Source organism: Ixodes scapularis, unplaced genomic scaffold (genome assembly GCF_016920785.2).
Source record: "Ixodes scapularis isolate PalLabHiFi unplaced genomic scaffold, ASM1692078v2 PGA_scaffold3__209_contigs__length_174095766, whole genome shotgun sequence".
Lineage (NCBI taxonomy): Eukaryota > Metazoa > Arthropoda > Arachnida > Ixodida > Ixodidae > Ixodes > Ixodes scapularis.
In genome coordinates this window covers 56601475-56627728 of record NW_024609868.1, presented here as the reverse complement: position 1 = coordinate 56627728, position 26254 = coordinate 56601475, and the positions used below count along the sequence as shown (strand labels likewise).

Here is a 26254-nt window from a genome sequence, read left to right as displayed (position 1 = left end):
GAATTAACCACATCACACCTCCGTCCTCAGGTATGTGGTGCCACCATTCCACCCACATTGCACGACCATGCTACACAGCTATCGCTTTCGTTTCTTCGCACGATGTGGGCGAAAAATGTAACTTTTTTTTCTGCTAAAATTAGCACGGAAATTGACGTCGCGCAACCTATAACCCAAAGAAAATTGGTGTCACATGTCGTAGGTATACATATGTCAATTCAGTTTCCCCAAGTGACTTAAACTCCAATTCAATTTCCCCTCTTAATATAGCGGAGAATTCGACGTCATGCAACCTAGACTTCAATTCAGTTTCACTGCTAAATCTAGCAAGGGAGATCGATGTCACATGACCTGACGTCACATGACCCGTACAAGTCAGTTTCTCCGCTAAATTTAAAGGAGAAACATTCGTCACGGGACACGCATTCTTTCTCACTATCCCTCTCTCTCTCTCTACCACCTCCCTTTCTATCCCATTATCACCACCCCCTCCCCCGCTCCCCATCACTCTTCCTCGTTCCCGGTCATGCGATACCGATTCAGTTACCCACTAAATTTAGCGGGGAACACGTAACAGACCAGCATCCTCTCTCCATCCTTCCTTCTCTTTTCCTCTCTCAATTCCTGCTCTAACCCTCCTACAGTGCCCTCCAACCTCCCCAGTCATGCGACACACCAAATCAGTTTCCCCCAAAATTTAAATTTTTTACACCCTGAAAAATTAAAACAATTACTCTTAAATACTGCATTTCACGCATTACAGGACTTTGAAGATAAAGGTTATGCCAATTTTTATCTCAGATCTTATTGGCCTCCTCCTTCGACTACCTGCTGCAACGACTACCCACAATGACCTGCACTGACTACCTTCTTCAACTACCTGCTGCAACTACCTCCAACAACGAAGACGTTTTCAGTGGTGTTCTGCACTGAATTATGTCAATTTTAGTTTCAAAACAATAGACAATTTTTTTTTCCACTGCTTTGAGGATTTTATTAGACCCATAATTAAAAAAAAATAAAAAATCTTTCTTTCTTTCTCTCACTCTTTCTTTATAGGAGCTGTGCAACGATTTTAACGTTGAAAGAATTGGCATCTTCTACTTTTGACATTGTTCACCTTGTCACAAAGGACATAAAACACACCTCCTTTCTTCGGAATGTTGCGATTCTGCCGCGTAATTGCGAGGCAAAATTTAGAATGTTCCTCGACCTGCAGCCGCGTGCGGCGGCCATGAGAAACACGCGGCATGACGTCAATGGGGGTCTTGTAGAAAGATAGCGAGTTGAGCGAATACCTGCTCGATAAAAGGTAACTTTTCTATAAATCTTGTTGTTCCAACATAAATATGAATGTGTCAAAAACCTGGTATCATCGACAAAACTTTTATTATACGGAGTTTTAGTGGCGCCATCTATCCTAGGTCCACAAAACCGTCAGCTCTATCTGCTACTGCGAACAGCGGAACAGCCGCCAGAAACCGGAGGGGGAGGGGGACAGGGCCGGATGGGTATGGTGGTATTGGCATGGCCAGACCCGGATAAGACTTTCCTCCTTTCACCATATTGTTTGCGCTGCGCCCGCCAGCACGTGGTCGCGAGCGGGTGAGTTTTCGCTGCTCACTGATGACTCTAGAGAGAGAGCTTCACCGGAACCCCGCGCCACCCCCATTGACATCACAGCGCATGTGACTCGGAAGACGGTGAAGGAGCTGAGAGGTGCCGAAAACCTCAATCTTTGTCCATTTTTAAAAGAAAAACTAGGACATGCAGGCAAAAGCGTTTTTTTGTTCTTTACTTCAGAAAGGTCGAGACAGCAACTCCCAAATTATTTAAGCACTGCACTGAAACTGTTTGTTCTTTACTTCAGAAAGGTTGAGAAACCAACTCCCAAATTATCTAAGCAAAGCACTGAAACTGTTGCACAGCTCCTTTAACGCTGGCTTGTCAGGTCCCTTCCATATTTAGAACAATTTTTTATACCTTGACTTTAGAGCTCATAAGAATGCTTAAAAACTTTTTCAAGTTTCCATGGCTCCATGCAAATGCATGATTTTTCCTGTTACTTGGGAGCATGCAGACCTTGATATGAGCGCGAATCATACTATCCAAAACTTTTACTTTGCTAGTTTGATATTTCTCAACGCTGTCACTGACCCAATTTAGGAAATGTTTTGCAGGCACCAAATTTTGCGAGACAAGAAGTGCACAATGCCCCTTAGTCTCCAGGTGAATAACCTTTAGCCCATTACTTAAGTGTCATACTCCTGAAGAAGAAAACATGAACTAGCATTTACATTGGCGTCTCATAGCGCTTATTATATACAATCGCACTTTGCTCATGCTTAGGTGAAAGCGCGGGTACCTGCTCTTCCGATGGAACCGAGAGCCTGTCGCTTGAAATCAGATGTGCCACTTGGTTCGCAGACAGTGCGAGAAACTCTTCATTCTCTGTCACCTCCCTGCAGATAAAGAACACAAGGGGTAAATGTGAGATGTCTCTTCTCAGCTGCTTCACATCTGTTGTACGAGGTCTTTAGCCAGTAAGTATATTTCTCAAAAGGCTTCACAAACTATATTACACACTGCATTGAAAGGAAATGATGTATCAAACTGAATGAAGACGGATACGCTAGATCCAAAACGTATACAGTAGTGCTAAAAAATCGACAACACAAACAGGGACTTCCCCTTTTTGATATTTATTATTGCCAAGTGCATACTTTATATGCAGGTTGAGATCTTCATTAGCTTTACGGAAACTGCACGAGTCCCTATTCGCAGCCAGCTATTTTTGCGACGCAAAACCAAGGTGAAAGGCTGCAAAAAAGAAGCAAGGAAGATTTCTTGGAGAAGCAGGTTTAAAACAAAACGAGGAAAGAGGGTGTTAGATATTCAATCGCAATACGGAAGGAAGTTGATGCCCATTCCGTGAGGGCCCCTTTCATATTCCCATAATGCACTAACTCTTCTGGCGTCCATTTCAATTGGAGACGGGAAGGTTCCGAGGTGGGTGAAGAACTTACACAAAGTGCTGCTCGATGTAGGTGTCGCAGTGGGAGAGCAGGTCGAGGCAGCCGTGCAGATCGGCAAAGGCCCGTATACCGAGGCAGTTAGAAGGGTGCAGCTGTCCCTGAAGGAACTCGCAGCAGGCCTCCTGCACGTCGCTCAGCTGGAGCAGGTTGGCTGCCGGCAGCAGGGTCTGCAACCCAGAGACAGAATTTATACACCTCCAATATCACTAAAGGGCGATTCACAAGTACATCCAAGCACTAAATCAGCATTAAGAACAGTGCTGATGCAGCGCTGACTTGAATGCAACTTAGCAAGGTATCGGTGCTGTATCACCAATAAGGACAATTCACATATACAGCATAGCACTATCTCAGTGCTGAATCAACACTAGCGCTGATACGGTGCTGTCTTGAACATAATTAGCAGCAACGCAATGTTGTGCCAGTGCTGCATCAGCGCTAGAATCAGCAACATTTCCAGCACTGACTTATCGCTGCGCTGCATATGTGAACAGGCCTAGATAAGTGGGAAGTCGGCGCAGCATCAGCAAGGTTAACACTATTTCCGTTGCTGACAAATAGCGCTGAGGTAGTGCTACGGTGTATATGAAAAAGGGGCCTTAACTCGCAACTAACTCCTATATGCTATTGTGATAGTAAATAATGTGCACCTAATAAGAAAAGGAGGTTCCATTACTCCTGTATTGCTTCAAGCAATTTATGAATGTCTTAGAGAGTTTGTTCTTCCTTTCATAATCCAATGCAGAAGTTGCTGAAAGCTTTGTGATTCTGGGCCGGCATGTTACACGTTTACCACTGGTATAGTGAACTAGAAAGGGGTAGTGGGATCAGGCTCCGACGCGCGCCATCCATTGCTATGAAGCGGCGTCAAAATGACGCCAAGCTCTGATGGACTTTGATTGAAACGATAGTGGATAAAACTCAATGCCCGATGCCTTGAGGTCTATCCATTATTTTTTTCAGTCAGCCAATAAGAGCTCGGCGTTCTGACATCATTGCAACCCCTGTGCAAGAAGCAGACAAACTTGCGCTCTGCATTGTTCTGGCGGCATTCGCCATGCGCATCATACGTTTCTGCTTTGTATCAGGCACAAAGCAAACACAGCCAGACAAATTACATCACTTGTGTGCCACATATTTCTTTTGTGGGGTTCAGGCCTAAAACGACAAACATTTCGAGCCAAAAAGCTTCGACGAAGTGTGTTTAGTCGTGCAGCAAATACAATGCGAGCTGCCCTGGGCTTTTTTGGGGGTTGCCTATGCGCAAGCATAGTGGTAGCAGATGATGCAGCTGTCCACCAGGTGGCACATACACAGCAGTATTTGCAGTCACGTACAGTGTGGAGTCTGAGGTCATAAACGGGGTTTCGTGTTTTGGGGGTTTATTTTTATCCGAATTCAAGGATGGGGGTTAGGGGTTCATTTTTTTAGATTCAGTGTCTTGCGATGTCAACCAAAAAAATATTAATGTTTATCAGAGCTTATGTTGGAGAAAACACGAACGCCCGTGAGATTCCCCAACCTCTGGAAAATATGCATGTGGCCCGAATACTAGGAAAATGTCCCGGTGCCGGTGAAAGGAGGGAATGAGGTAAGGGGTGCGGTTTCCAAAGAAAGAAACATCCTCACAGGCAGCTCAGTAAGGACTTCACTCCAAGTTAACACAAGACGAAGCTGCAGAAGAAAATTCCTCGCTGTTAAGCTTCGGTTTTTCTAATTCAGAGACAGCTTCAATTCGGGGCTATTGTTTTCCCCCAGATTTTGATGAAACCAGCTCGCGGGTTCGTTGCGGGGGTTCATCGAAGTATACCGAAAACATAGAACCCTAGCCACAAGAAGTATATTAAAATGTTTATTTATTTTTTATGTTAACTCTTCATAAACTACTTCAGAGGATCACCAAGTTTGCTGATTTTTAGGGCCCTTGCACATTTTATCACAATTCTCATGACACGACTAGGCAACCGTGATAGAATCAATGTAATTAGTCAGTGGTCCACCTAATTACACCATATACTTGGTACACTCTTTCCTTCCTTCTCTTCCTGCTCGCTTTTAACATTCCACTCATCAGTTATCAATGAAAAATAAAGGGGAGAAGGCAGGAAGGAACACAGCGGGTAATGTCACAAATAGTTTCATACGTAGCCACCTCGTGAAGTGGCTGCCAAAAGCTCTTTGATTCAACTGATCGCACTCATGAAGTCAATATTGTATTCACACAAAAAATTTACAAAATGAGTATAGTCACACGTAATAGATTGTAGGGGCAGAGTCATCCGTGATTCAACATTTTCTGTGGTGATGATGATGATTTGGGGTTTTATGGCGCAAGAGCAACTTAGGCCATATTGCGCCAAACAAAGGTTTTCCCAAAGCGCTTAGAGCTGTGATCTAAAAGAACTGCAAGTTACAGCTGGTGTAAAAGGCTAGTGTTATCAAGGAAATACAAAACTCGATCGAATGGTACCAATGGTTGATCGCCAAGCAGGAAATATGGATGAAAGGGGAGGTGATCTGGAAAAAGTTCAGGAAACATTTTCGGCGCTCTTGGTTTAAAGCTTTGCAATGCCACAGGATGTGCAAAACAGTCATATCTTTGCCACACTTGTCGCAAAGTTTAACATCCTCACCACAGAGCAGGTGCAAATGAGTCAAACGGGTATGACCAATTCTTAAACGGCAAAGGAGAACCTCAACCCGACGGACTTTATGAAAGGAACTCTCCCATACCCCAGTTGGGGCTTGATATTGTGAAGCTTGTTCTCTTTTTCCAAATCCCAATCCAACTGCCATGACTTCATAATCAATTTCTGTATGATCAGTTTCAGGTCTTGGTGTGGCAGGCCAAGAGGCAGTTTTGGGTATTCTTTTGCAGAGGCAGCAAAAGCAAGTCTGCTTTTTCATTGCCGGAAATACCCACGTGGCTGGGGACCCAGCAGAATTTAATCTGGTGTCCTAGTTGAAGTGCTCGGTTAAGCTGTACCTGAAGACATTGCACGAGAGGGTTCTTGCTGTCTGCTAAGGACGAAACGGCTAGAACGCTTTGGGAGTCGACAAACAGAATTGCTTTCATGATATTGTTCTCTAATAAGTACTCCACAGTCATTAAAATACCGTACAATTCGGCAGTAAAAATATTTGCAACAGTGTGGAGTAGTCAAACTTTGCTGAAGGTAATGGAATAAACTGCACACCCCACAAAAGTTGATGTTTTTGATCTATCAGTGTGAAAATGCGAGTAGTCCTTGTATTTCTGTTCTAAATCGGCAAACTCCTGCTGAAGAACGAGTGGAGAAATAGCTCTCTTTCTGTACTTAGACAGTGACCAGTCACAAGAAATTGGCAGAAGGTCCCAAGGCGCAACTCTCTCATTGCCCCTCAGCACAGCAGCCTCACTAAAGGGGAGATAGAGCGATGTTGCCATGCTCTGCACTCTGAAGCTCAGGGGCCGAACAATGCTCGGCTTGTTTTCAAAGAGTCGGAAGGACGTAGAAGGTTGAAGTGCATCAAGAGTGGGATGTTGAGGATACCTGTAAATCTTGTAAGCATAACAAAGACTCAAATACTGCCTTCGTCTTTCCAAGGACATTTGATGTGTACAGCATACAAGCTAAGCACAAGTGATGTTCGAAATGCTCCTGCGGCGAGCCTGAGCCCCAGATGATGGACGGGGTCCAACCTTTTTTGGGCAGACAGACGTGCCGACCCATAAAAAATCGCACCATAGTCCAGGCTGGACCGCACCAAGGAGCTATAAAGTCATAAGGGGCACCGTCTGTCAGACCCCCAGGATGAGTGTGAAATTACTTTGAGAATGTTAGACGACCGCAAGCATTTCTGCTTCAGCTCCTTGACGCGAGCCAGAAAGGTAAGTTTCTTGTCGAAAATAACCCCTAAAACTTTGTGCTCGTATTTTACAGGTATTGCAGCGCTATTGAGCTGCAAACAAGGATCAAGCAACAGACCACGACATAGTGAAAAGGGCACACACACTGTTTTTTCAGATGAAAACTTAAAACCATTTTCATCCGCCCAATTGCTCATTTTGTTTATTGAGAGTTGAAGCTGGCACTCGCAACTTGAGAGATTGCAGGACGAAAAGGGAATCTGCACATCATAAACATATAATGAATATGAAACTGATGGAGGTATCACTGTAGCAAGGCTGTTTATCTTCACCACAAACAAAGTGACGCTCAATACAGCCCCTTGAGGGACGCCATTTTCCTGAGGAAAACATCCGAAAGTGTGGAAACAAACCTAACCTGAAAAGTTTCGTTAGTCAAAAACTCCCTTATGCAGCGCAACATGCGGCCACAGACACCATGTGTGTATAAGTCCTTTAAAATCTCGTAATGCCAAGTAGTATCATATGCTTTCTCTAGGTCAAAAAATACCGAAACGCAGTGCTGTCGATGAAAAAACGCTTCACGTATGAAAGTTTCCAGGCGAACAAGATAATCCAATGTTGATCACCCCATTCTAAACCCACACTGATTGGGATCTAAAATTCCCTCAGTCTCTAAAAAGTGTGCTAATCGTCTATTTATTAGTTTTTCATAAGTTTTCCCAAGGCAACTGGTCACTGCAATGGGACGATAACTTGCTGGTAGAGTAGAGTCTTTACCGGGTTTTAGGAGAGGAATTATATGTGCCCGCTTCCAGCACTGAGGAAAGGCAGAAGCCATCCACAATTGATTAAAAAAGGTTAACAAATGGCCTAGAGATTCAGGGGACAAATGCCGCAACATTTCATAGTGGATTTTGTCAGGACCAGGTGCCGACTGCTTTTTTGACCCAAGGGCCACCTCGAGTTCGCACATTGTGAAAGGCTGGTTGTATACAAGAGTGTCTGATCCTGACATAGCAATTGGCTGCTCTTCTGCTACAGCTTTGAACTTCTTAAATTTTGCCGAATAATTAGATGAGCTAGACACTTCACAAAAATGTTCTGCAAGAACATTTGCCTGGCCTTTCAAGGCTGGCGAAGCCGAGGGAAAAAGAGGCGTCCTAAAAGAGAGGTAGTTACCCTGAATTTTCCTCATTCGGTTCCACACCTCCTTAGTAGTAACAAAACTGTTCACCTTGGAAACATATTTCATCCATGAGCTTTTCTTAGCTCGTTTCCTTGTCCAACGAGCCTTTGCTTTACATTTTTTTAACTCTATCTTGTTCCAGACCGTTGGGTAGCGGCAGAAAGTGCCCCAGGACCTGTTCTGATGTTTAAGCGTAACAGAACAGTCTTTGGTCCACCAAGGCTTGCAGCGCTTAGGAAGATTTTCAGATGTTTGTGGAATGGAGGCAGAAGCAGTATTTATGATATGGTCAGTAACGTACAAGGTGGCATTTTCCGAAGTCATAGCTAAAAGTTCAGTTGGGTCAAGCACTGCTTCCAATGCAAAAAGAGCCCAGTCGGCTTTGTCTAATTTCCGCATGGGAATACATGTTGAAAGTGAAGAAGGTGCTACAGTACTTTCTAAAGAACAGGAAAATGGTCGCTCCCAAAAGGGTTATCTAAACCCTTCCAAGAAAAACAGAGAAGTAAAGTTGGGAAAATTTCAAATTTGGGGGTTTTACGTGCCAAACCAACGACGGGCATCTGGCACGCCCCAGCGGAGGACTGAGGATTAATTTGGACCACCTGGGGACCTTATGACGTGCAACCGAAAGCTCGGTTACACGGCGCCTTCTCCGCAATAAGCCTCCGTCATATTGCGGGCACCTCGGTCGGGATTCGAACCCGCCACCTGGGGATCCGTAGGCCGGCGCTCTCGCCTCGGAGCCACCGAGGCGGCTAGTAAAGTTGGGGATGCAAGAGACAAATCGATGGAAGTGAAAGTATTATGAGCTGCACTAAAAAATGTAGGATCATGTCCATTTAAAAGGCACAGGCCGGATGACAATAAAAAATCTTTCAATGACTCCACCCCGGGAGTCTTGGCGAGCACTACCCTACATGGGGTGGTGGGCGTTAAAATCCCCCAAGATTAAAAAAGGTTGCGGAAGTTGCGCCACAAGTCCATGCAGGTCATGTAAATGCAGTGGAATATTTGGTGGCAAGTAAAGTGAAACAAGCGTAATAAGGCGGTCAAGAAGAATACGAGCTGCCGCTGCTTCTAGAGAGGTTGTGAGAGGAACAAAAGCGCAGGCAATACCACTCTGTACAACCACAGCTACTCCACCAGAGGAGTTGCTATGGGATGCACGGTCCTTTCTAAAAACCTGACGAAGACGTAGAACATTTGTTTGTGTGTCCTTGAGATGGGTCTCCTGTAGGCATATAGCAACAGGTCGAAGCTCATAAAAAAAAAAAAAAGATTTATGTCATCAATATTAGGGAAAAGACCACGGCAATTCCACTGCATAATACTATAGTTCTTTGCCATTTAGAGACGAAAAAAATATATGAAAGTGATTTAAAAGGGAGATCCGTTAAGGCTTAAAATCTATTTTTACACGTGGGGTACTCTGCTTTTTAAGAGGATCTTTCTGTTTCCAAGTGGGGTCACTGGCGACAGAAAGAGACGACTCCGATCCTGAGACGGGAGCATCCTCCTAGGACCTGTGCCCACTTACGTCCATAGGCTCGTCTGTTGCCGCCGGCAGTTGACCCTTGGAGGTCGACTGCTTCGGCGGCTCCCCGGGCTTCCTCTGGGGAGCAGAGGTGCGAGGGAGTAGGCCTCGGCCCTTAGGGGCCAAAGGGCCAGGTGGAGCAGGGGGGGCCAGCCCCTGCCCGGAGGTGGATGCTGAGGAGGCAGCATCCTCCTTACAATTCGAAAGCGGTGTGACTGGCACCGCTCCTGAGGACACAGGAGACCTCGACGGGAGGCGCAGATTGTCCGTAGACGTCTGTGTTCCAGTCGAAACTATTGGCCGTACCGGTCCCCTATGTACGGCCTGGGCAAGAGCCTTTGGAGAGAAAGGCAAAACGCTTTTTTGCATCAATGTAGGAAATGTTTTCTTTAACCTTCAAGGTGAGATTTTTTTTTCTTGCTTCCATAACGGGCAAGATTGGGAGTATGCTGGATGTTTTTCATTACAGTTAGTGCACTGAGCTTCGTTCTCACGCACATCAGCAACGTGCTCCTTACTGGAGCATTTGGCGCAGGTCTCGCTACCCCAACAGCTCCGCGACCCATGGCTGAACCTCTGGCACTTAAAGCAGCGCTGAGGGTTCGGCACATAAGGCCGGACACGGCACTGAAGGTAGCCTGCCTTTACATTAGTGGGCAGAGTCGTGGAGTCGAAGGTGAGAATAACATGCCTTGTTTTGCGTTCTACGCCGTCGCGACGGATGGCAATGCGTCGTGCTGCAACAACTCCCTGTCCAGAGAGACCCTCAACTAGCTCTGCATCTGTCAAGTCGAGCAAGCCATCTTCAGAGATGACCCCTTGGATGGTTATTAACTTTCGATGAGGGGTCACACTGACCTTGTAGTCTGAGACGGAGTTCAGGGCTAAAAGTGAGTCACTTTGTTTTTTTCGTATTTACCTTTTACAAGGAGGTCGCCTGATGCCATCTTTTTGGCGCTAAAGATTGCTCCGATAACACCTTCAAGCACTTTGGAAACTAAAAAAGGAGAAAGTTTAGCCAGTGGCTTTCCGTCCTCAGAGTGCAGAACAAGAAACTTTGGAAATTTGAAAAGATCAGGGGTCTTAGTGATAATATCAATGACTTCGGTGCGGGTCCTTTTCAAGGCCCGATCAGTTAATTTAGTTTTGGAACCCATAAAGACGGGAAGGAATTTCAGTGCCCGGGTGCACCGCCCACCACGGAGCCCAACGAGGGGGTAGGTAATGTGCCATAACAAGAAAGGCTTGGCTGACGCAATTACTCTACCAGTGCTGCCCGGGCACTATAACCGAGTGTGGATGCAATGACAGGACCTGTTTCCACTCAAGGTTAGCCCTTGCCGCCTAAGAAGGTGAAAAAGGAAAGAAGAGAGTGCAGAAGAAAAGAGAAAGAGGTGGAAGGAAAAGTGAAAGAAGGAAGAAGAGGGTAGAAGAGGCGACTGACTGAATCATCCTGGTCGGGCCAAGCCAGCACACACGTCTACGAGAAGCAGGGGTCGAAGCTGTGTATTGCCTCGCCCGGAAGGCCCCGAAGGGTCCAAACATACCCCGGGCTCAGCTCAACCGCCAGGGTCCCCTTTTCACCGGACACGGGTACACCACGCACAGCCAGACGTGGGTGGGCGAACCCACATGGCTCGGGGTTCGTAGTGACGCCACTCACCAAGCACCTACAAAAGTAGGTGCTCCCTGCGTGCGGGTATGGTGGCCCACGTGGCTGGGGTCCGTGGTGACGCTACTCACCAAGCACCTAACACCTAAGATGCAGGCGCCCCCTGCGGGGCTCGGGGTCCGTGGAGACGCCACTCTCCAAACACCTACTTTCACAAGTGCCCCCGGCGGGGCATTTTCTGTGGCACGACCTCTTTAACAAACTGAAAAACATTACGAAACAGAAAATGACGTATACGCTTATAGACAGTATGAGCACAAATAGGTAGTGTAGCATCTGTGTACTACAAGCCAAGTCATTAAGCTGTTCAGGTGCTCCCATTTCTCGAGCTTCAAACTTTATCATAAATAGAGTGTTTGGGGACTGCAATTGTGGCTTCAACCCAGATCAAAGATTTATCCTCAAATTGTGTTGAAGTGTTTGTGTATGCAACAGAAATGTGAACAGACACAGATGTGCATACTTGCCTGCACATTCTCCTCGGTGACCTGCACCTCTGCCGAGTAGACATAATCTATGAGGAGGCTGAGGGCGGTTCCGTCTAGACCCTGCAGCGTTATCTTGTTGGCACGGCTTTCCGTAAAGCCAGTGAACATGGCGTAGAAGTAAGGACTGCATGATGCCAATACCGTCTTGTGTGCCATGACTTCTGTGCCTCCTGCCACGAGCGTGACGTCGCACAACAGGTTCTGCCTGTTGCAAGATAAAAGGGTGTTACGTCCACAATGATCACAACATTCTATGTGTATACTGAAACAACATAAATTGTACAATTACGAAAGTAGCAGATATCTCTAACGTTGTACGTTGTGCGCGCTTGTAACAAATCGTCTGCGCTTGTGGTTTTCTTTCCTCGGGATTCATCACTGATTTAAAGGGGCACGTTTAGGCCAAAGAGAAGGTAAATATGAAGGTGACAATAAATCGAAACCGAGCACGGCGGTTATGAACGGCGAAGGAAAAAAAGGTACAATGATGAGAAGGACATAAAACTGCGCCTGCATTGAGGTCTGCTTAGACCAGCGTTTCTTGTGATGAGATTAGATACTTACTTCCTTAGAATGTTCATGGTTTCGAAGGCCTTCTGTGTATGCTGCTGATTTCGGTAAGGTGGTCTCTCTGTCAAGCTATGTTGAGAACGTCCCAAGTCCATCTTTTGTAGTTTGAACTCCAGCATAGTACTGTAGGAGTAAAAAAAAAAAAAAAAACATATCGTTTAAGGTCACAGACGTCAACGACTTAGATGCGATGTGACATTTCACAAGGAACGCACAGAAGCAAATGAGTGACAAGAGACAGGTAGGCCCATTTGAGCTCACCTCTCCGACGCCAGATCTGACGACATGGTCTGGTAAAACGTTGACTTGTTCATCTTTAGCTTAGATTGTTTTCGCCTAAACAAGATCCGTTGCTCATTATAAACGTAACGTGCAATTATTTACCACCTGACATCGGGTGACACGAGACGGTCGAAAGCAAATTCTGATTTGTTTTGGCTTTGGCGTAGTAACACAAGAGCCTGCGCAACAAGGGTGGTAAAAGCAGCCATTATCCGAAAGCAAAAAATTAATGTGTTTTATTAACTAAAGCAAAATTTTGCGTGTTAATACGCACTTAAAAAATTTTTTTATGTCTGATAATTTATATACATAGGTTTGAGCTCTACTGCTTTGAGCTATCGGGCTGGACAGCTCCCGACACTGTGGCACTACGTTCTATTGCGGCGGTTTGCTAAGCGGTCATTGTCGGTGTCGTTTAGCGTGCTTGAACGTTCGTGCGTGCTTTCGAAGTAGGAAGCGTTGTATTCGAGGTTATCGTTCTTTATCGGGACCTGTCGTATGACGTCAAATGTGGCGCATAGGACGACCTTTGATAGGCAAAGGCTGTGTCCTGCTCTCGCCTAGCACTATCAACACTCTTGACATTATTCTGGTCCGACGTGTGAGGTTATCTGAGATGGGACCTACACGAAAACCGGCCGTTCTTGTGACGCACCCGGACATTCCTCCCGAAGCCCTTAAACTTCTCGCAGAAAGGTGACTCTACTTTCTGCAAAATGGTGACGCGTTTCTAATGCGGGTTCTCGTGTTTCATTCAGGTGCGACATAGACGTATGGAACCAACCGAAACCGATTCCGCGGTCGCTGCTGCTTCAAAGGATAGTCGACAAGGACGCTTTATTCTGCCTGCTCACTGAGAAGGTGGACGCGCAGCTCTTGGATGCCGCTGGTAAACTGATCAGAAATTACCTTTCGGTGTCGTAAAGCACAACAGTTGAGAAACGTAGGTTTGCCAATATTTTGCAGGCTCAACTCTCAAGGTAGTGGGGACCATGTCTGTTGGATACGACCATATCGATGTGGATGAATGCAGAAAAAGGTGAAAACATATCGACGTACAAACACTGGGCGTCCTGTTTGGGGCAGCACGAGGTTTTGACGAGCTGCATAGCAAAGCACAGAAAACCATAGTCAGTGACAGGCTAAGAGTTCAGGGGAGACCCTTTGAACATTAGCAGAGCGAATGCTGGAGAGGAGGTGACCTCCTTTCCGGCATTCACACTGCTAATGTGGAAAGGGGTGGGAGGAGTGTCCCCTGAACTCCTCACCTGTCACCAACTATGGTAAAATACCGTGAAATGTCTTACAGTTAGTTGATTCGCTGTGCTTTTCAAAGCTTGACGTCCAGTATGTTGTCATTGCACCAATGTTTTTGTTTAGAAAAATTCACTGCTGACTGTGCGCACTGTTCACAGACGGATTGCAGTAGGTAATACGCCTCACGTGCTGACAGATTCAACGGCTGAGCTGGGAATAGCCCTACTTTTGGCTACGCGCAGACGACTCTTTGAGGCCCGCAGTCAGATCGACAGGTACTGTGATGTTTGGACATAATGAAGAGGGGCACACTTACACATCTTTTCTCTGCTTGTTCCTAGTGGAGCGTGGGCCCAGACCTCCTGGAGCCCAATGTGGATGTGTGGCTCGGAAATCAGGGGAACAACGGTCGGGTTCGTGGGCATGGGAAACATAGGCAAGTGAACTAATTTTAGCTCTCACTGACGCTTCACGGTGACCAATCTTTCATCGGGTCCAGATAGAAAGTTTCTGCTGAGGCAAGGTGAATTTGGGACGTTCTATGTACCTAGCTAACGAAGGGCATCTCTCACAAGCTAGCAAAGGACTGAGTATTAAGTTTAAATACCTAGGAATCCTTTGACAGGGAACCAAAATTTCGGTCACAGGGCACCTTCTCCATAATAAGCCCTTATCATAATATGGGCACCTCAGCTGGGGGTTGCATTCACAGAGAGATTCACAAGTAAGCACTTCTCGTCAGAACCTTTGGGGCGGCATATTTCTACTATGGGAAGTAAACAAGAAAAAAAACTAGGCACAGCAGAGGAGTTTTTAAAATCCTAAGATTTATAAACGAAAACTAAAGCTAACGTATAGGCTTTAAAGGTGCACTAAAGACGTTTCTGAGATTGACTGTTCTTGATGATAACTCTTTCTACGGAATTGTAGCATCCCAGAAATAAAAAAAAATTATGCTTGTGTGAAATCTATTTCCTTACTAAAAATGAGATTGAAGTTCGTACCACACCCCTTTTCTGAGCGGAAAAATATGCAGCAGAGAATTCAGCGGAGGTGCCGGCGGCGTGACAATGGGCGCGCGTCACACTCTACAAAAAGCCCGCGAGTCTGCTTTTCCACACAACACTCGGAGAGCCAATCACCGCAACTTACGGAGGCAGCTCAGCGAATGACAGTGCCGAAACATACGTTTAGACCAAAAAACATAGTCTGAGTTGTGACATTAAGCAATGCAAGCGTGATGTTTTGCATTGCGTAATGTCACAACACGGACTATGTTTTTTGGTCTAAACATATGTTTTGGCATTGTCATTTGCTGAGCTGCCTCTGTAAGTTGCGGTGATTGGCTCTCCGAGTGTTGTGCGTGAAAGTAGGTGCACAAACATTTTTTAGAGTGCAGCCATTGCAAGCAAAGGTGCCGCCGGCACTTCTGCTGGATTTTGTGTTTCAAATTTTTCGGTAGAGAGAGGCGTAACACAAACTTCTAGCACATTTTTAGTAAGGAAATAGACGTCGCACAAGCATAATTTTTTTCAATTTCTAGGATGTTGGAGCCTGTCAGATAAGTTATCACGAAGAACAGACAATCCCAGAAATGTCTTTAGTGCACTTTTAAAACCCTATTTGTGTTACCCCCCCTTTTTGTTTTGTCTCTTAGTTCTACATTGTTTGAGGACATACATATTTATCAAACCACGAAACAAGGAAAAAACAAAGAAAAGGGGACAACACAACATTGTTCTAGGAATTGCATTTCCTCACAATTATGCTACCAGATCCTCAAACTTGGCTACCAAGTTAATTTAATGCACACTTTATAGGCCTGTATTTTTCCTGGTAAATGTTATACTGGATCTATATGTGTAGGAAACACTTCATTTAAAACTAAAATATCTTTGCTATGCAGCAGCAGGAATTATGTAAGCAGCATGTGTAATTTTCTGAGCTATACAAAGAATAATATACTACAAAAAAAAAAAGAAGTAATTTTTTTTTTTTTTTAAATATAACATTGGTAGTTTTATCACTCTATTTGAAACATCTTGGATTACAAAGACGAGGTTATTAATTTAGCCACTTAAGTGCAAAGTTTTTAAAGTTATGGAAACACTTATTTCAGAACACTTGGACCTCTGTGGAGCTGGCAGTATTGTTTAATAAATTAACCAAGCAGGTAAAAAAAACATCCAAAAAGTAGGTTTTCCCTGTTTTTGATAAAGTTTTCTCCACTTTAAAAAAAATTCTAGAAGACTATACATCCCTAGAAAGCATGCTATCTGTGCCAAACAGCTTGTACAATAAGCTTAGCAAATGACTGTTTTTTGGGGTACCAAGCTTCGAAAGATGTTGTAGCAGACAGTTGTTCGTTTGACTTTAAAATAGTATGAACTTTGGGGCTGGGTGTATAGCAGCTAATGTATGCTGGAGATGATGAGAATCTGAGATAAGCATTTTTTTTTTGCAAGTTTTTTGTGTTGCATACTAATAGACTGCCCACCCTCTTTTTATAATTGATTTGCTCTCTATGTCAAGTAAGCTATCTAGCTGTTGGAATATTACGGTAAATGAATATGGGACCAGCACCATGCATTCTAGAATTTTTAGGTATAAATTCAAATATGCATATACAATCGATTTGCATTTTTTTTTTATTGAGTTTATGTGGTCTAGTAATGCGGAAGAATTGCCTTTGCGTATTGGATAACTTTAGGATGGGCATAGATGCTCATCTCTGCACATTGATTTCATAACTTTTGTATAGACAATTTTCCTTTTATCCAGAATTAAATAATACTGCTCTATTATTGTTTCAAAACTTAATAAATAATTCAGCATTCAATTAAATTTTATGTTTAATTCTTTTTTAACTCTTTCCTGACCATGGGAAAAGTAGCAATTTTCAAAAGGTCCATGCAAATACTTATATTTTTCTGACTAATTTGCATATGGAGCAATATGACGCATCAAAATGTCTCCAATTAGTTTTTTTAAAAAGAAACTGAGGCTGGTATAATCAGGAGAAAGGATTATAAAATTGTATTTCTTGAAAATACAATTAACTATGTGTGGAAGGGATATAAATGCCAACATTTCTACAGCTGTCCAAATTAAATGGCAAATAAATGAAAAAATTCAGAATATTCAAAATGTGCCCCACACCCATGGCTATAACTTCTGAAAGTTAGTGTACTCTAACTGACGTCTATTTTTGATCCGTCGGAGAGTTAGCCTCCGTAACACGTGTGCTTTTCTATGAAGGATTGCTTATAGTGGTGAAACACAGATAGTACATATCACATATCCCTAGCAGAATGCTTTCTTTGTGTTCTACTTTGGTTTTGTCATAGCCTTGATTGCAATTTCTTGATATTTAGCATTTTCGTCCACCTTTTTGGGAATATAAAAAGTGCATGCCGGCTCAGGACAGCGTTTGAAATTGTAGTGATGCTTACCGACATCCATCCTTCAAAGGGGCCCTGCAAGCACTTCTGTACTGGTTTTTAATTTGCACCGAACCTGAGCGCACTGAACAAAGTAACTTAGTGAAACTTTTTTTCTCCCAAATTTTGCTTTATTTTAAAAGTTATAGGCAAATTAAAATTACAAAAGCAAGCAAAAAATAACCTCCTTCATGACGTTCTTGGTTGCTTGAGTGGCCGTGAACTAGAGGAGGGCTAGTGAGCTTAGCGAGTGGTCACGGCTGCCGCACTCCGTGTCGACGGCTCGAGAGGGCGCCACTAAAGCATGTTCTGGCTAGGCTATATGAAGCGGGCACCCAGGGCGGCTCGCATTGCATTTGCTACGCGATTAAACACTAATTCGGCATGACACTTCATTGGCTGCAAACAACAGCAAACACGGGGTAAAGCTCAGTTCAGAACAGGAGCCACTTCGTGCTGTCATACCGCCAAAAGGCCAAATCGCTAGCCCAAGCTGCTCACCGAAGGCCTTGGGAACGCTCGGATCCTCCAGTCCATACGACCACAGCGCCGCCGCGTACATCCGTGAAATTTCTTCACTCGGCGCTCGTTGGTGCCTGATCCCATTACACCTTTCTAGTGTGCGCCGCCTTTTCCACTGCTTGGTGGCAGGTATGTCGACGAGTCATTTTTTGTTCCCATACTTTATAAACTGCATTTGTTTCTTTTCTGATCTAAAATAGTGAACAAAAACTACTTTTATAGATAACTTAAACGGTTCGTGCCACTTATATTTTGTATTTCGACTAAAAAGAAGTTTTTAGCGGCTCTGACTAGTAGTAAGCCCAGGACCAAAGACGTCGCATATCGCGTGCTTTCGGCACCGCGGGTCGCCCCCGTAGGTGGAGGAAAGTTCCGCATCATTCGGTTGAAATATGACGCACTGATATTTAGTTGCTCTCTCCGTGCCCGCTGGCTTGCCTGAACCCCGAGGGACGTGGAAACCGCAAAAAAGGTTGTCGCTTAAATATAATTGCAGGGCCCCTTTAAGCAACACCATTTAAAGTGTTGCGAGTGTCCTTAAAGTCTAAGAAATATACCACAATACAGTTGAATTATGTAAATAATGCCATCTTTGTTACAAAGACTGATGCAAGCAGTTAGCCATGTTAGGCAAGTGCGACCAATCTTCCCAGGACTATTTTTGACAGCCCACCGGCTTATGATAAAGCTCAAACATGTTGAAATTGAAACTACAGTTCGTCGGCTACCCGCGAGATTGTGGAACATAATTTTCCGTACTAAATTTAATTTCTTGACAACGCTTGGAAACCATAGAATATCGATGGCTTATGGGCGCGGTCAGGAAATAGTTAAGTTTTATTATTTCATAGTTCCAAGTTGCTTATTTTTTCTGGAGGACTGATACTCCATCCAAGAAGTTTGCCTGTTTGCACATAATAAATAATGTCTTTGCAAGCATAAAAAAAAAAAAAATTATACTACATTACTGCAAGTGTTCATTGGCTTCTGCACACAGCTGTTCTGTAATTGAAAATCATTAAAATTACTCTGGTAACTAAGGGTTCAACATACTTTCTTTTTGTTTCAGGACTAGCAATTCTTGAGAGACTAAGAGCTTTCAAAGTAAGCAAATTTCTCTACACCTCACGAAGTCACAAACCCACGGGTATGTATCTTGACGTCATGTTGGTCATACATTTATATCCACTAATGATTCAGCCAAGATGTATGTAGACCATGGTATTGAAATTATATAATTTTTTTGCACTGTTTAGTTTAGCTTACTAATTCTCCTAAACATTTGATCTGGAAGAATATTCTGAGTAGTATTCTCTTTTTTTTTATCATTTTCAATAGCTGAAATGGAGGGAGCCCAGTTCACAAGGCTGGACGGGTTGCTGAGAATGTCGGACATAGTTATTGTGACGTGCACACTCACTCCGGAGACGACGGGCATGTTCAACCGTGAGGCGTTTTCTCTTATGAAGAAAACAGCTTCGTTCATCAATATCAGCAGGTATGTCGACTGCCAGGCCTGTATTTCATACCACATTTTCAGTGTGTAGGGCCTCGCCAATTTTAATTGGCACATGCCTTACACAGTGGCGTCACTAGGGTCGGTGGCTTCCAAGGCGGTAGGTAGCCCGGCTCGTGGCCCGCACACCCCCTGAGCACTGCACCCGGTGCACTTTGCCCCCCCTCCCTTGTGGTGCCACTGGCCTGACATACCATGTACTTATGTTCGGCAATAGATTAATTGCACATTGAACCAGGTTAATCTGTTCACAGTGTAATGTCAAATTAAGCATAGAGAAAGAATAGAAGCACACAATATAAACACAGACAATGATGCTTGAAAGAAGACATGGAACTGAAGGAAACCTACAAAACCATTGTAGTATAGATGTCTGTAGTAGTAAAATGAGATCACTAAGGCTCTAGACAACTATAATTCATTCAAAAGAGGTCAAATGGCTGTTGCACACTGCGAGAACAAAATATCATCGACCTTAGGCACATTTGACTACTTTAGAAATATTCAAATTATGATGAACCCGACTCTGGGGCCTGCAGTTACCAAACACATTCCATTTGGTTGAAGATTTAAAAGAGTAATGTGCACTCTTCAGTTTAATGAAGCTACATTAGAACACTGATCAAATTTGGGTCAAGCCCTCCTGAGCAAATGTTAGTACCAGAGTGTGATTTTACTACAGGAAAGCATGGCTACTGAGAACGAGTGTTCAGTATCACTCTTATGAGTGAGAGGGGAAATGAACTCATTCGGGCAACATTCGAGACATTTCTTTCTATCTTTTCCAAAGAGGAGCAGTGGTTGACCAAGATGCTCTCTACGAAGCACTCACAACTGGAAAGATAGCTTCTGCTGGCCTGGATGTCATGACGCCTGAGCCTTTGGCCAAGGATCACCCGCTCGTGAAGCTGCCTAATTGCGGTGAGATTTGCCTGATAGTATTGCACCTCTGTGTAACAAGGGAGACAGGAATTTGCGTGGGAAAGGCTCGAGATTGGACTAAAAAAAACATTATGTGAGATCCTTTTTTTTTGGGGGGGGGGGGGGGGAGGGAGGGGGGGAGGGGAGGGAGGGAGGGAGGGAGAGAGAGAGAGAGAGAGAGAGAGAGAGAGAGGGGAGGGGTGGAGAAAATTAACTTTTTTTACCTTTGAATGGGCATCTCAAGAAATTAGCTTTTTGAGACGTTCTTTACAAGCTCAGTGTAACTGAGGAGATTATCGCGCTGGGATGGCACATATTACAAGCATTGTGAGCCAAGGCATGCGGCTGTGATAAACATTGGCGACAGGGGTTGGCGAGTAAGCACCAGTTCTGGTCACGAGTTGAGATCAAAGGCCCATCCACACAGTAGCATTTGACAGTTTTACATTGGGATACAACTGTGGGTTAGTGGGGACGCGTATTCAAAAAAGCTTGTGGGGTAAGTCGACAGGCTAATTTCGGCACTCTGATGTCACTTTTTTATGGGCGTCATATCGCCTGGTTTATGGGGAAGGGAGGGGGCCTTAGGCTTAGGCAAACACGCCTCGGTGATTAATATGCTGGCCTTTCACAGGCCCCCTTTAGCCGGCTCCCAGAAATATAGAGGCTAGCGGGTGAATCATTCAGAATTTTTTTCTATGAACCTCAATCCCCCCCATCTCCCCTCTCCCCCGTAAACCTGAACGCATCAGTCAGAGTGCCGAAATCGCCCTGTTAACTTATGAAGCTTTCCCGAAAATGCTACCGGGACATCCGTGATTCCTACTTCGCGTGCTAAGTTGCTTCCTGTGTCGGCAAAAGGAACTTTGGCTTTTCCCCGTGCCCTGAAACGAATTTTATGCCGCCAACTTACCAACAAACTATAGTGGAATGGACTGACCTGCAAAGGGCGGCGTTGTAATCGAATCTGACTGGCTGTGGCTCGGTTCCCGTGGTTGCGAATGGTCCGCGTTTTAGTGAGTCTTCCAACCGCGTTCACAGGCGCCCTTAGCTTTAACTGCACCTCTTCAGTACCCTGTTATGGTTCTTTTAATGCCGCTCGATCTTTTGGGGGGGTTCTCATTGCAGTTTGCGTGTGAAGCTAAGCACAAACACTGTCATATTATGAGCATCGGGAATGATATCTAGATAGTGTTGGGTGCGATTGAGAGAAAAGTTTTATTGTACCTTTAATAGCTGTATTCTTACATTTCCTTGGCAGTGTTGCTGCCGCACATCGGCAGTGCTACAACAGAGACCAGGACGGCAATGGCAGTGCTTACGGCGCAGAATATCCTGGCAGCTTTGCAAGGACTTCCAATGCCCGCGACTGTTGCCTAACCATTCACTTCTTTGTTACATGAAAGAAAGCACTTTTAGCTGCATTTATAATTTATAAATTTCCTTTTGTTTTTGTTTTGTTTTAGGGAAATAAAGTCTACAAATGTTTTGTTTATTGTATGATGCATGCGCTCTACTGGATAGTATGGCAACTGAAATTTAGCGTGGCACCCTTTTGAAATTCGGTCGGCCTGCTCGAGCGATGTTTGATCGATGCGTTCCTCCGTGCTATCTTTTTTTGGCATGTTTCTGAGCCTTTCTCTTTCTCGGCTTTTGTGACTCTTGGTCCCTCCGTTTTTGGCAGCCGGTGCTTCTTTTCCTTCCCCTTGGATGTCAGGGCACCCTGTTGCTCCGACTGCAGCGTCTCGATACTGTCACTATAAGATGACTGCACTGGCGCAGCTTGTAACTGTCGCACTTGCAGGCACAGTCTCCGTCTGTGCTTGGAGTGTGACCGGGGATACCTCGATGCATGCAAGTCAGCCAACAAGCTAGGTGGTCCGGCGCCATCCCTCGCCACGTCGGACTGGAAGGGCCCGATCGGAGAAGTCGCCACCGAGCTCCGAGGCATCAAAGGCTTCTTGCTTTCCATCAGGGAGAGGATTTCCTCTTCCGCCGGCAGGAATCCAGCAGCACCCTGGCATCGCAATCTGTGTGGTCACAGAAGGAGGATCTTGAAGTGTTGCTTAGACCAAACTGGTGCTACAGGAGCTCGTTGAAGCTGGTGTTGAGCGGCCACGGTGATGTTTTCACGTCCTGGGCGAAGGTGACCGAGCATTCCATGTGTGTAGTACCTTCTCGAAGATCGATTGTCTCAGCGATGGCGTCCCTCCAGCGATGGTGATGGTGTCCCTGCAACTTAGGGTGCACCCGCCCAGGCTGGCGACCATGTCCGGGACCCCGCTGGCGGTGTCTGGGTTCATCTCGAAGCAAAGTCTCGCAGAAGCTTCTGATTGCGCTTGATGACTCGGTTGTGGGACACCCAGGTCCACAGTGATGCGGAAGTCTGTTCCCATCCCTGCAAGGTGTGCGCAGAACAGGATTCCGCAGTGTTTCTTCCAGTAATTTAAGACAAGTAGATATGAGGTGGACTTTCGTCCCATGTATACGCCTTTCTGCCCTCACTGCCTTGCACTGGTGCGGAACGTAAAGGTTGGAAGAGAAAATATCGAAGCACTCGAATGTAAGGCTCGTAGAGTGCAATCATACGCATCGCTTCTCCCAAGGACACGACACATCATTGTTTTGCAGACGATTGTTTTGTACTGGTCCTGCAGAGGGCTTTGTTGGTGATGTGCACCTTGTTCATTGGCACTCATTGCCTCTTCATGGGTTATTCCTGTCACTGATTATTGACGCAAACATATGTCCAAAAGGCAGCACGTTATAATTTCTTCATGGCATTTTGCGACCAGAACTAAAGACGCTACTTGCGTATGGTGTGAGCATTACACATAGATGTAGGTCAGAATGAAACTAACACCAAACAAGATGATCTAGATTCTCAAGAGCCCGTGCCAATGATTGTAGTCGATGCCCTTGCAGCTGGGCAGCTTTGACTGGATCAATTCAAACACCAACAATACCTGAAAGCAGTTCACCATAATATCGCGACTCCAACTAACTATAGGTGGCGCCACTCATTTTCCAAAATGGTGGTTATAGTGTTTTAGTGAGGGTCGGAGTTGCGTGCCGGGGTGGCTGTTGAGCCTGTCTAGTGTGCTGGCTTCACTGAACGACACAAATTATTTCTGGTAATACGAGGAAGCTAGGGTATTATGAGCGCAGGTTACCTCTTTACCCTGAAAACAAGAATGGAGTTTAGCGTAATATTTACGCTAGGATGCGCGTTTTAATTCTGGAGCGAAACTAACCTCTATTTTGGATTTAATTTCTCGATATAGGTCTTGATTTCGGATTCTTTCATAACTGAAGATCCAGGCTGATATTTGTAGTTGTAATTATTGAAAGAATCAGTGATGATATTTGCGTGTCCTCAATGCATTTTCTCGCTCAGATAATTGTCATGAAAAATAATGAACTGAGGTCCATTTAATGGGTTTTTGGTTATTTAGATGATTAATTAGTTTGCCATTATTCCCAGCACAAGATTAAGAAAATAATTCTAATTTTTACAATATGTCCACTAAAAGTATAAATTAATAAATGCTGTTCTCACTGCAACAACCCAGAGACGGAATCCGAGTCAGACAACTGAAGTGTGTGTGTGTGTGTTATATAGGCAACACGTGACGCATAGGACTTTATGTTACATCCAGTGTTTGACTGTTTGTCTATCTTGATAACGATGTCAGAGTTATCATTATGCTAAAAAGAAAACAAAATTATACTTTTTTGGAAAGATTATTGTGGTTAAATGGCGTATTTCTGTGATCTTGGCGTTAATTGGGGGCATACATTGCCGCGATTTGTATTAATAATAATAATATTAAAATTCAAATTGTCTATGATCTAATTTCAAACGCGCGAACAGATATGACAATCAAAAGTGTGCTAATTACCATCACTGGTGGCAACTGCAGCCTTTTTAATTACCAAGTAATAAAATTAATATAGTCTAAAATCAATGAAAACGAGCTATTGGGTGTAATTCATGTAAAATTACATTAATTGGGGGTAAAGTATATTTTGCTTTCATAGTCACGACTAGGACAATCGGCTCCGTTGTTTTGCCAATCTCAGCCTTTCCAGTTCGAAGGAACGCCTACCTGCTTGCACGTCTGCTTACTGCAGCTCGTTTCGGTGAAACAGTAGCCTTTTTTAATATTGCATATACGAGCAAACGCATCGTTTGCGTTAGCTTTGCGTGTTCCACACTGAGCGTGCGCGGTGCCCAAAATTGCGGTCTTGGATGGCGCATGGCGATGAGGCGCACGCACAACGTCGGGCACGCAACTCTATCGCGAACGCACACCGCTTGCGTTTGGTTTTATGCGCAATACTAAAACTCTTTGATAAGCTACAATCCCATACCGGCTGCAGCACTACGTTTGGACAGTGAAGAGTGTTGTTTGGATTCGGAAATGACATTTCACGAGCCATGATCGCGAGCAGTTCCGCCGTGCCCGCTAAGCAGGAGATTCGGGGGACCCTCACTAGAGCGCTTCCCTTTTCCGCCGCGGGAGGGCGAGCGTCGAGCTGGAGACGCGAGACTGTAAGAGTTAGTAGTCGATTATTCTGTCACATACGAAGAAAGGAAATAATTATGTGTTCACTTCATGATTGTTCTTTGTCTTTTTATGGCACTATCTCGAAGCACGTGCTCGGGGATTTATAGTCTGTGATTAAAAGTGTTCATGAACCCCTTCTGTATAAAACATTGTAATAAAATGTTTATGTGTCCTCTCTTTTGCGCCGAGAGGAGCAAATAGGAAGAGATGCAAGGGAGGGGTTTTGATAATTAAAATGTTTATTGTCCTTGTTGTGGGGGCAGTTGAACGATTTATGTTCATGAAATAAATTGTTGCTTGTATTTTTTATATTGAATATGTAAAGTGAGAAAATGTGTCACCTTCCCCCGAACTTCTGCGATTCCGCTGCGTAATCGCAGAGGAAAAAACACTATTCTCCGATCTGCAGCTGCCTCTGACGGTTACTAGGACTAATTGTTTCATGTTTCACTGACGTCGACAAAACCAGCCCTCTCCGCTGCTACATTCGCCGTCAGCCACGTGGCTAACCGTCTTTTGTCTTGAGCGCTTGCCGCAACCTTCGGCGATGCTAATCCTTAAAAAGGTAGTGCAATTAACGACCAGCGGCGTAGACTTTCCATTTTCCCAGGGGGGGGGGGCTGCGCGTTACCTTCTCGCCAGAATTGGAGATTGAAGCTAACGAAAGCAAGCTGGGATTCCATTTCCTATGTATTTTGTCAATAAAGGCAACGTGGGTGTTATTTTGTTTACATGCCACTACTGGAAGCTCGTTACATGGCACGTAAACAGCGTCTCGGTGAGAGCCAGTATTGCGGAGTTGCCACTCCGGAGTTGGAATGATTCCGGAATCATTCCGCATTTTCATGACCCCGGAATGGAATGGGAATGGAATGGCGGCAACGTTGAAGGGAATGGAATGGGAATGGAATGGGCACGGTTCTTCTTCTTTTTTTTTTTAATGTTTACGGTCAGCTAAATCGAGCCAGTCAGTGAGTCAGTTGCTCAGAAATAAAATGAGCGGGAAACTGCTAGCCCGCGAGGAGCCCTAACAGACTTATACGCCAACAAAATGCAATACAAAAAAACAAGCGTCAAAGCAAAGAGCAAAGGGGGAAAGGGGGGTTTCGTGGCGCCTTTCACGGAAGCGCTGGCGTCGGGCTTCGATGGCGTTACACGAGAGCGAAACAAGAAACCACGCACCAAGCGAAAGAAAAGGGAGCGGCAAAGAAAGAAACCGCCATGCACAACTCCTCATCGTCCTTCTTGTCATGCTTTTTTTGTTGTTGCGACGGTCTGTAGAATGCACGCGCGCGCACAGACAGATCTGCGAGCGGAAGCGACTCATAACTCGCAGAGCTCTGATAAATCGTTGACTTGGGCCCCGTCGAAAGACGATCAAGTATTGTTTTCTTATAGTTTATT

At 44.8% G+C, this 26254-nt stretch overlaps 2 protein-coding genes across 3 annotated transcripts in view; one reads left to right on the top strand and one right to left on the bottom strand.

The window, feature by feature from the left end:
- Positions 1–17365, bottom strand: part of LOC8052146 (kelch-like protein 2) — a 39271-nt gene extending 21906 nt beyond the window's left edge. The window contains exons 1-5 of one of the 2 annotated variants that reach the window (XM_042292447.1): positions 17333–17365; positions 12336–12464; positions 11751–11976; positions 3027–3202; positions 2366–2462 (exon numbers count right to left, since the gene is read on the bottom strand). In XM_042292447.1, coding sequence (XP_042148381.1) covers positions 2366–2462; positions 3027–3202; positions 11751–11976; positions 12336–12460 — 624 coding nt within the window. In that variant the 5' untranslated portion in view covers positions 12461–12464; positions 17333–17365. Of the gene's footprint in view, positions 1–2365; positions 2463–3026; positions 3203–11750; positions 11977–12335; positions 12465–12602; positions 12797–17332 lie in introns of those variants that run through there. The other variant, XM_029978461.3, reaches the window with a different exon arrangement.
- LOC8052147 (glyoxylate reductase/hydroxypyruvate reductase) lies at positions 13044–21774 on the top strand. The gene is made up of 9 exons (XM_029978465.3): positions 13044–13319; positions 13382–13512; positions 13590–13662; positions 14039–14155; positions 14222–14316; positions 18912–18989; positions 19181–19340; positions 20149–20279; positions 21541–21774. Exons 1-9 carry the CDS (start codon positions 13132–13134, stop codon positions 21657–21659), a joined length of 1092 nt encoding a protein of 363 aa, XP_029834325.1. The 5' UTR covers positions 13044–13131; the 3' UTR covers positions 21660–21774.
- Positions 21775–26254: the final 4480 nt, after the last annotated feature.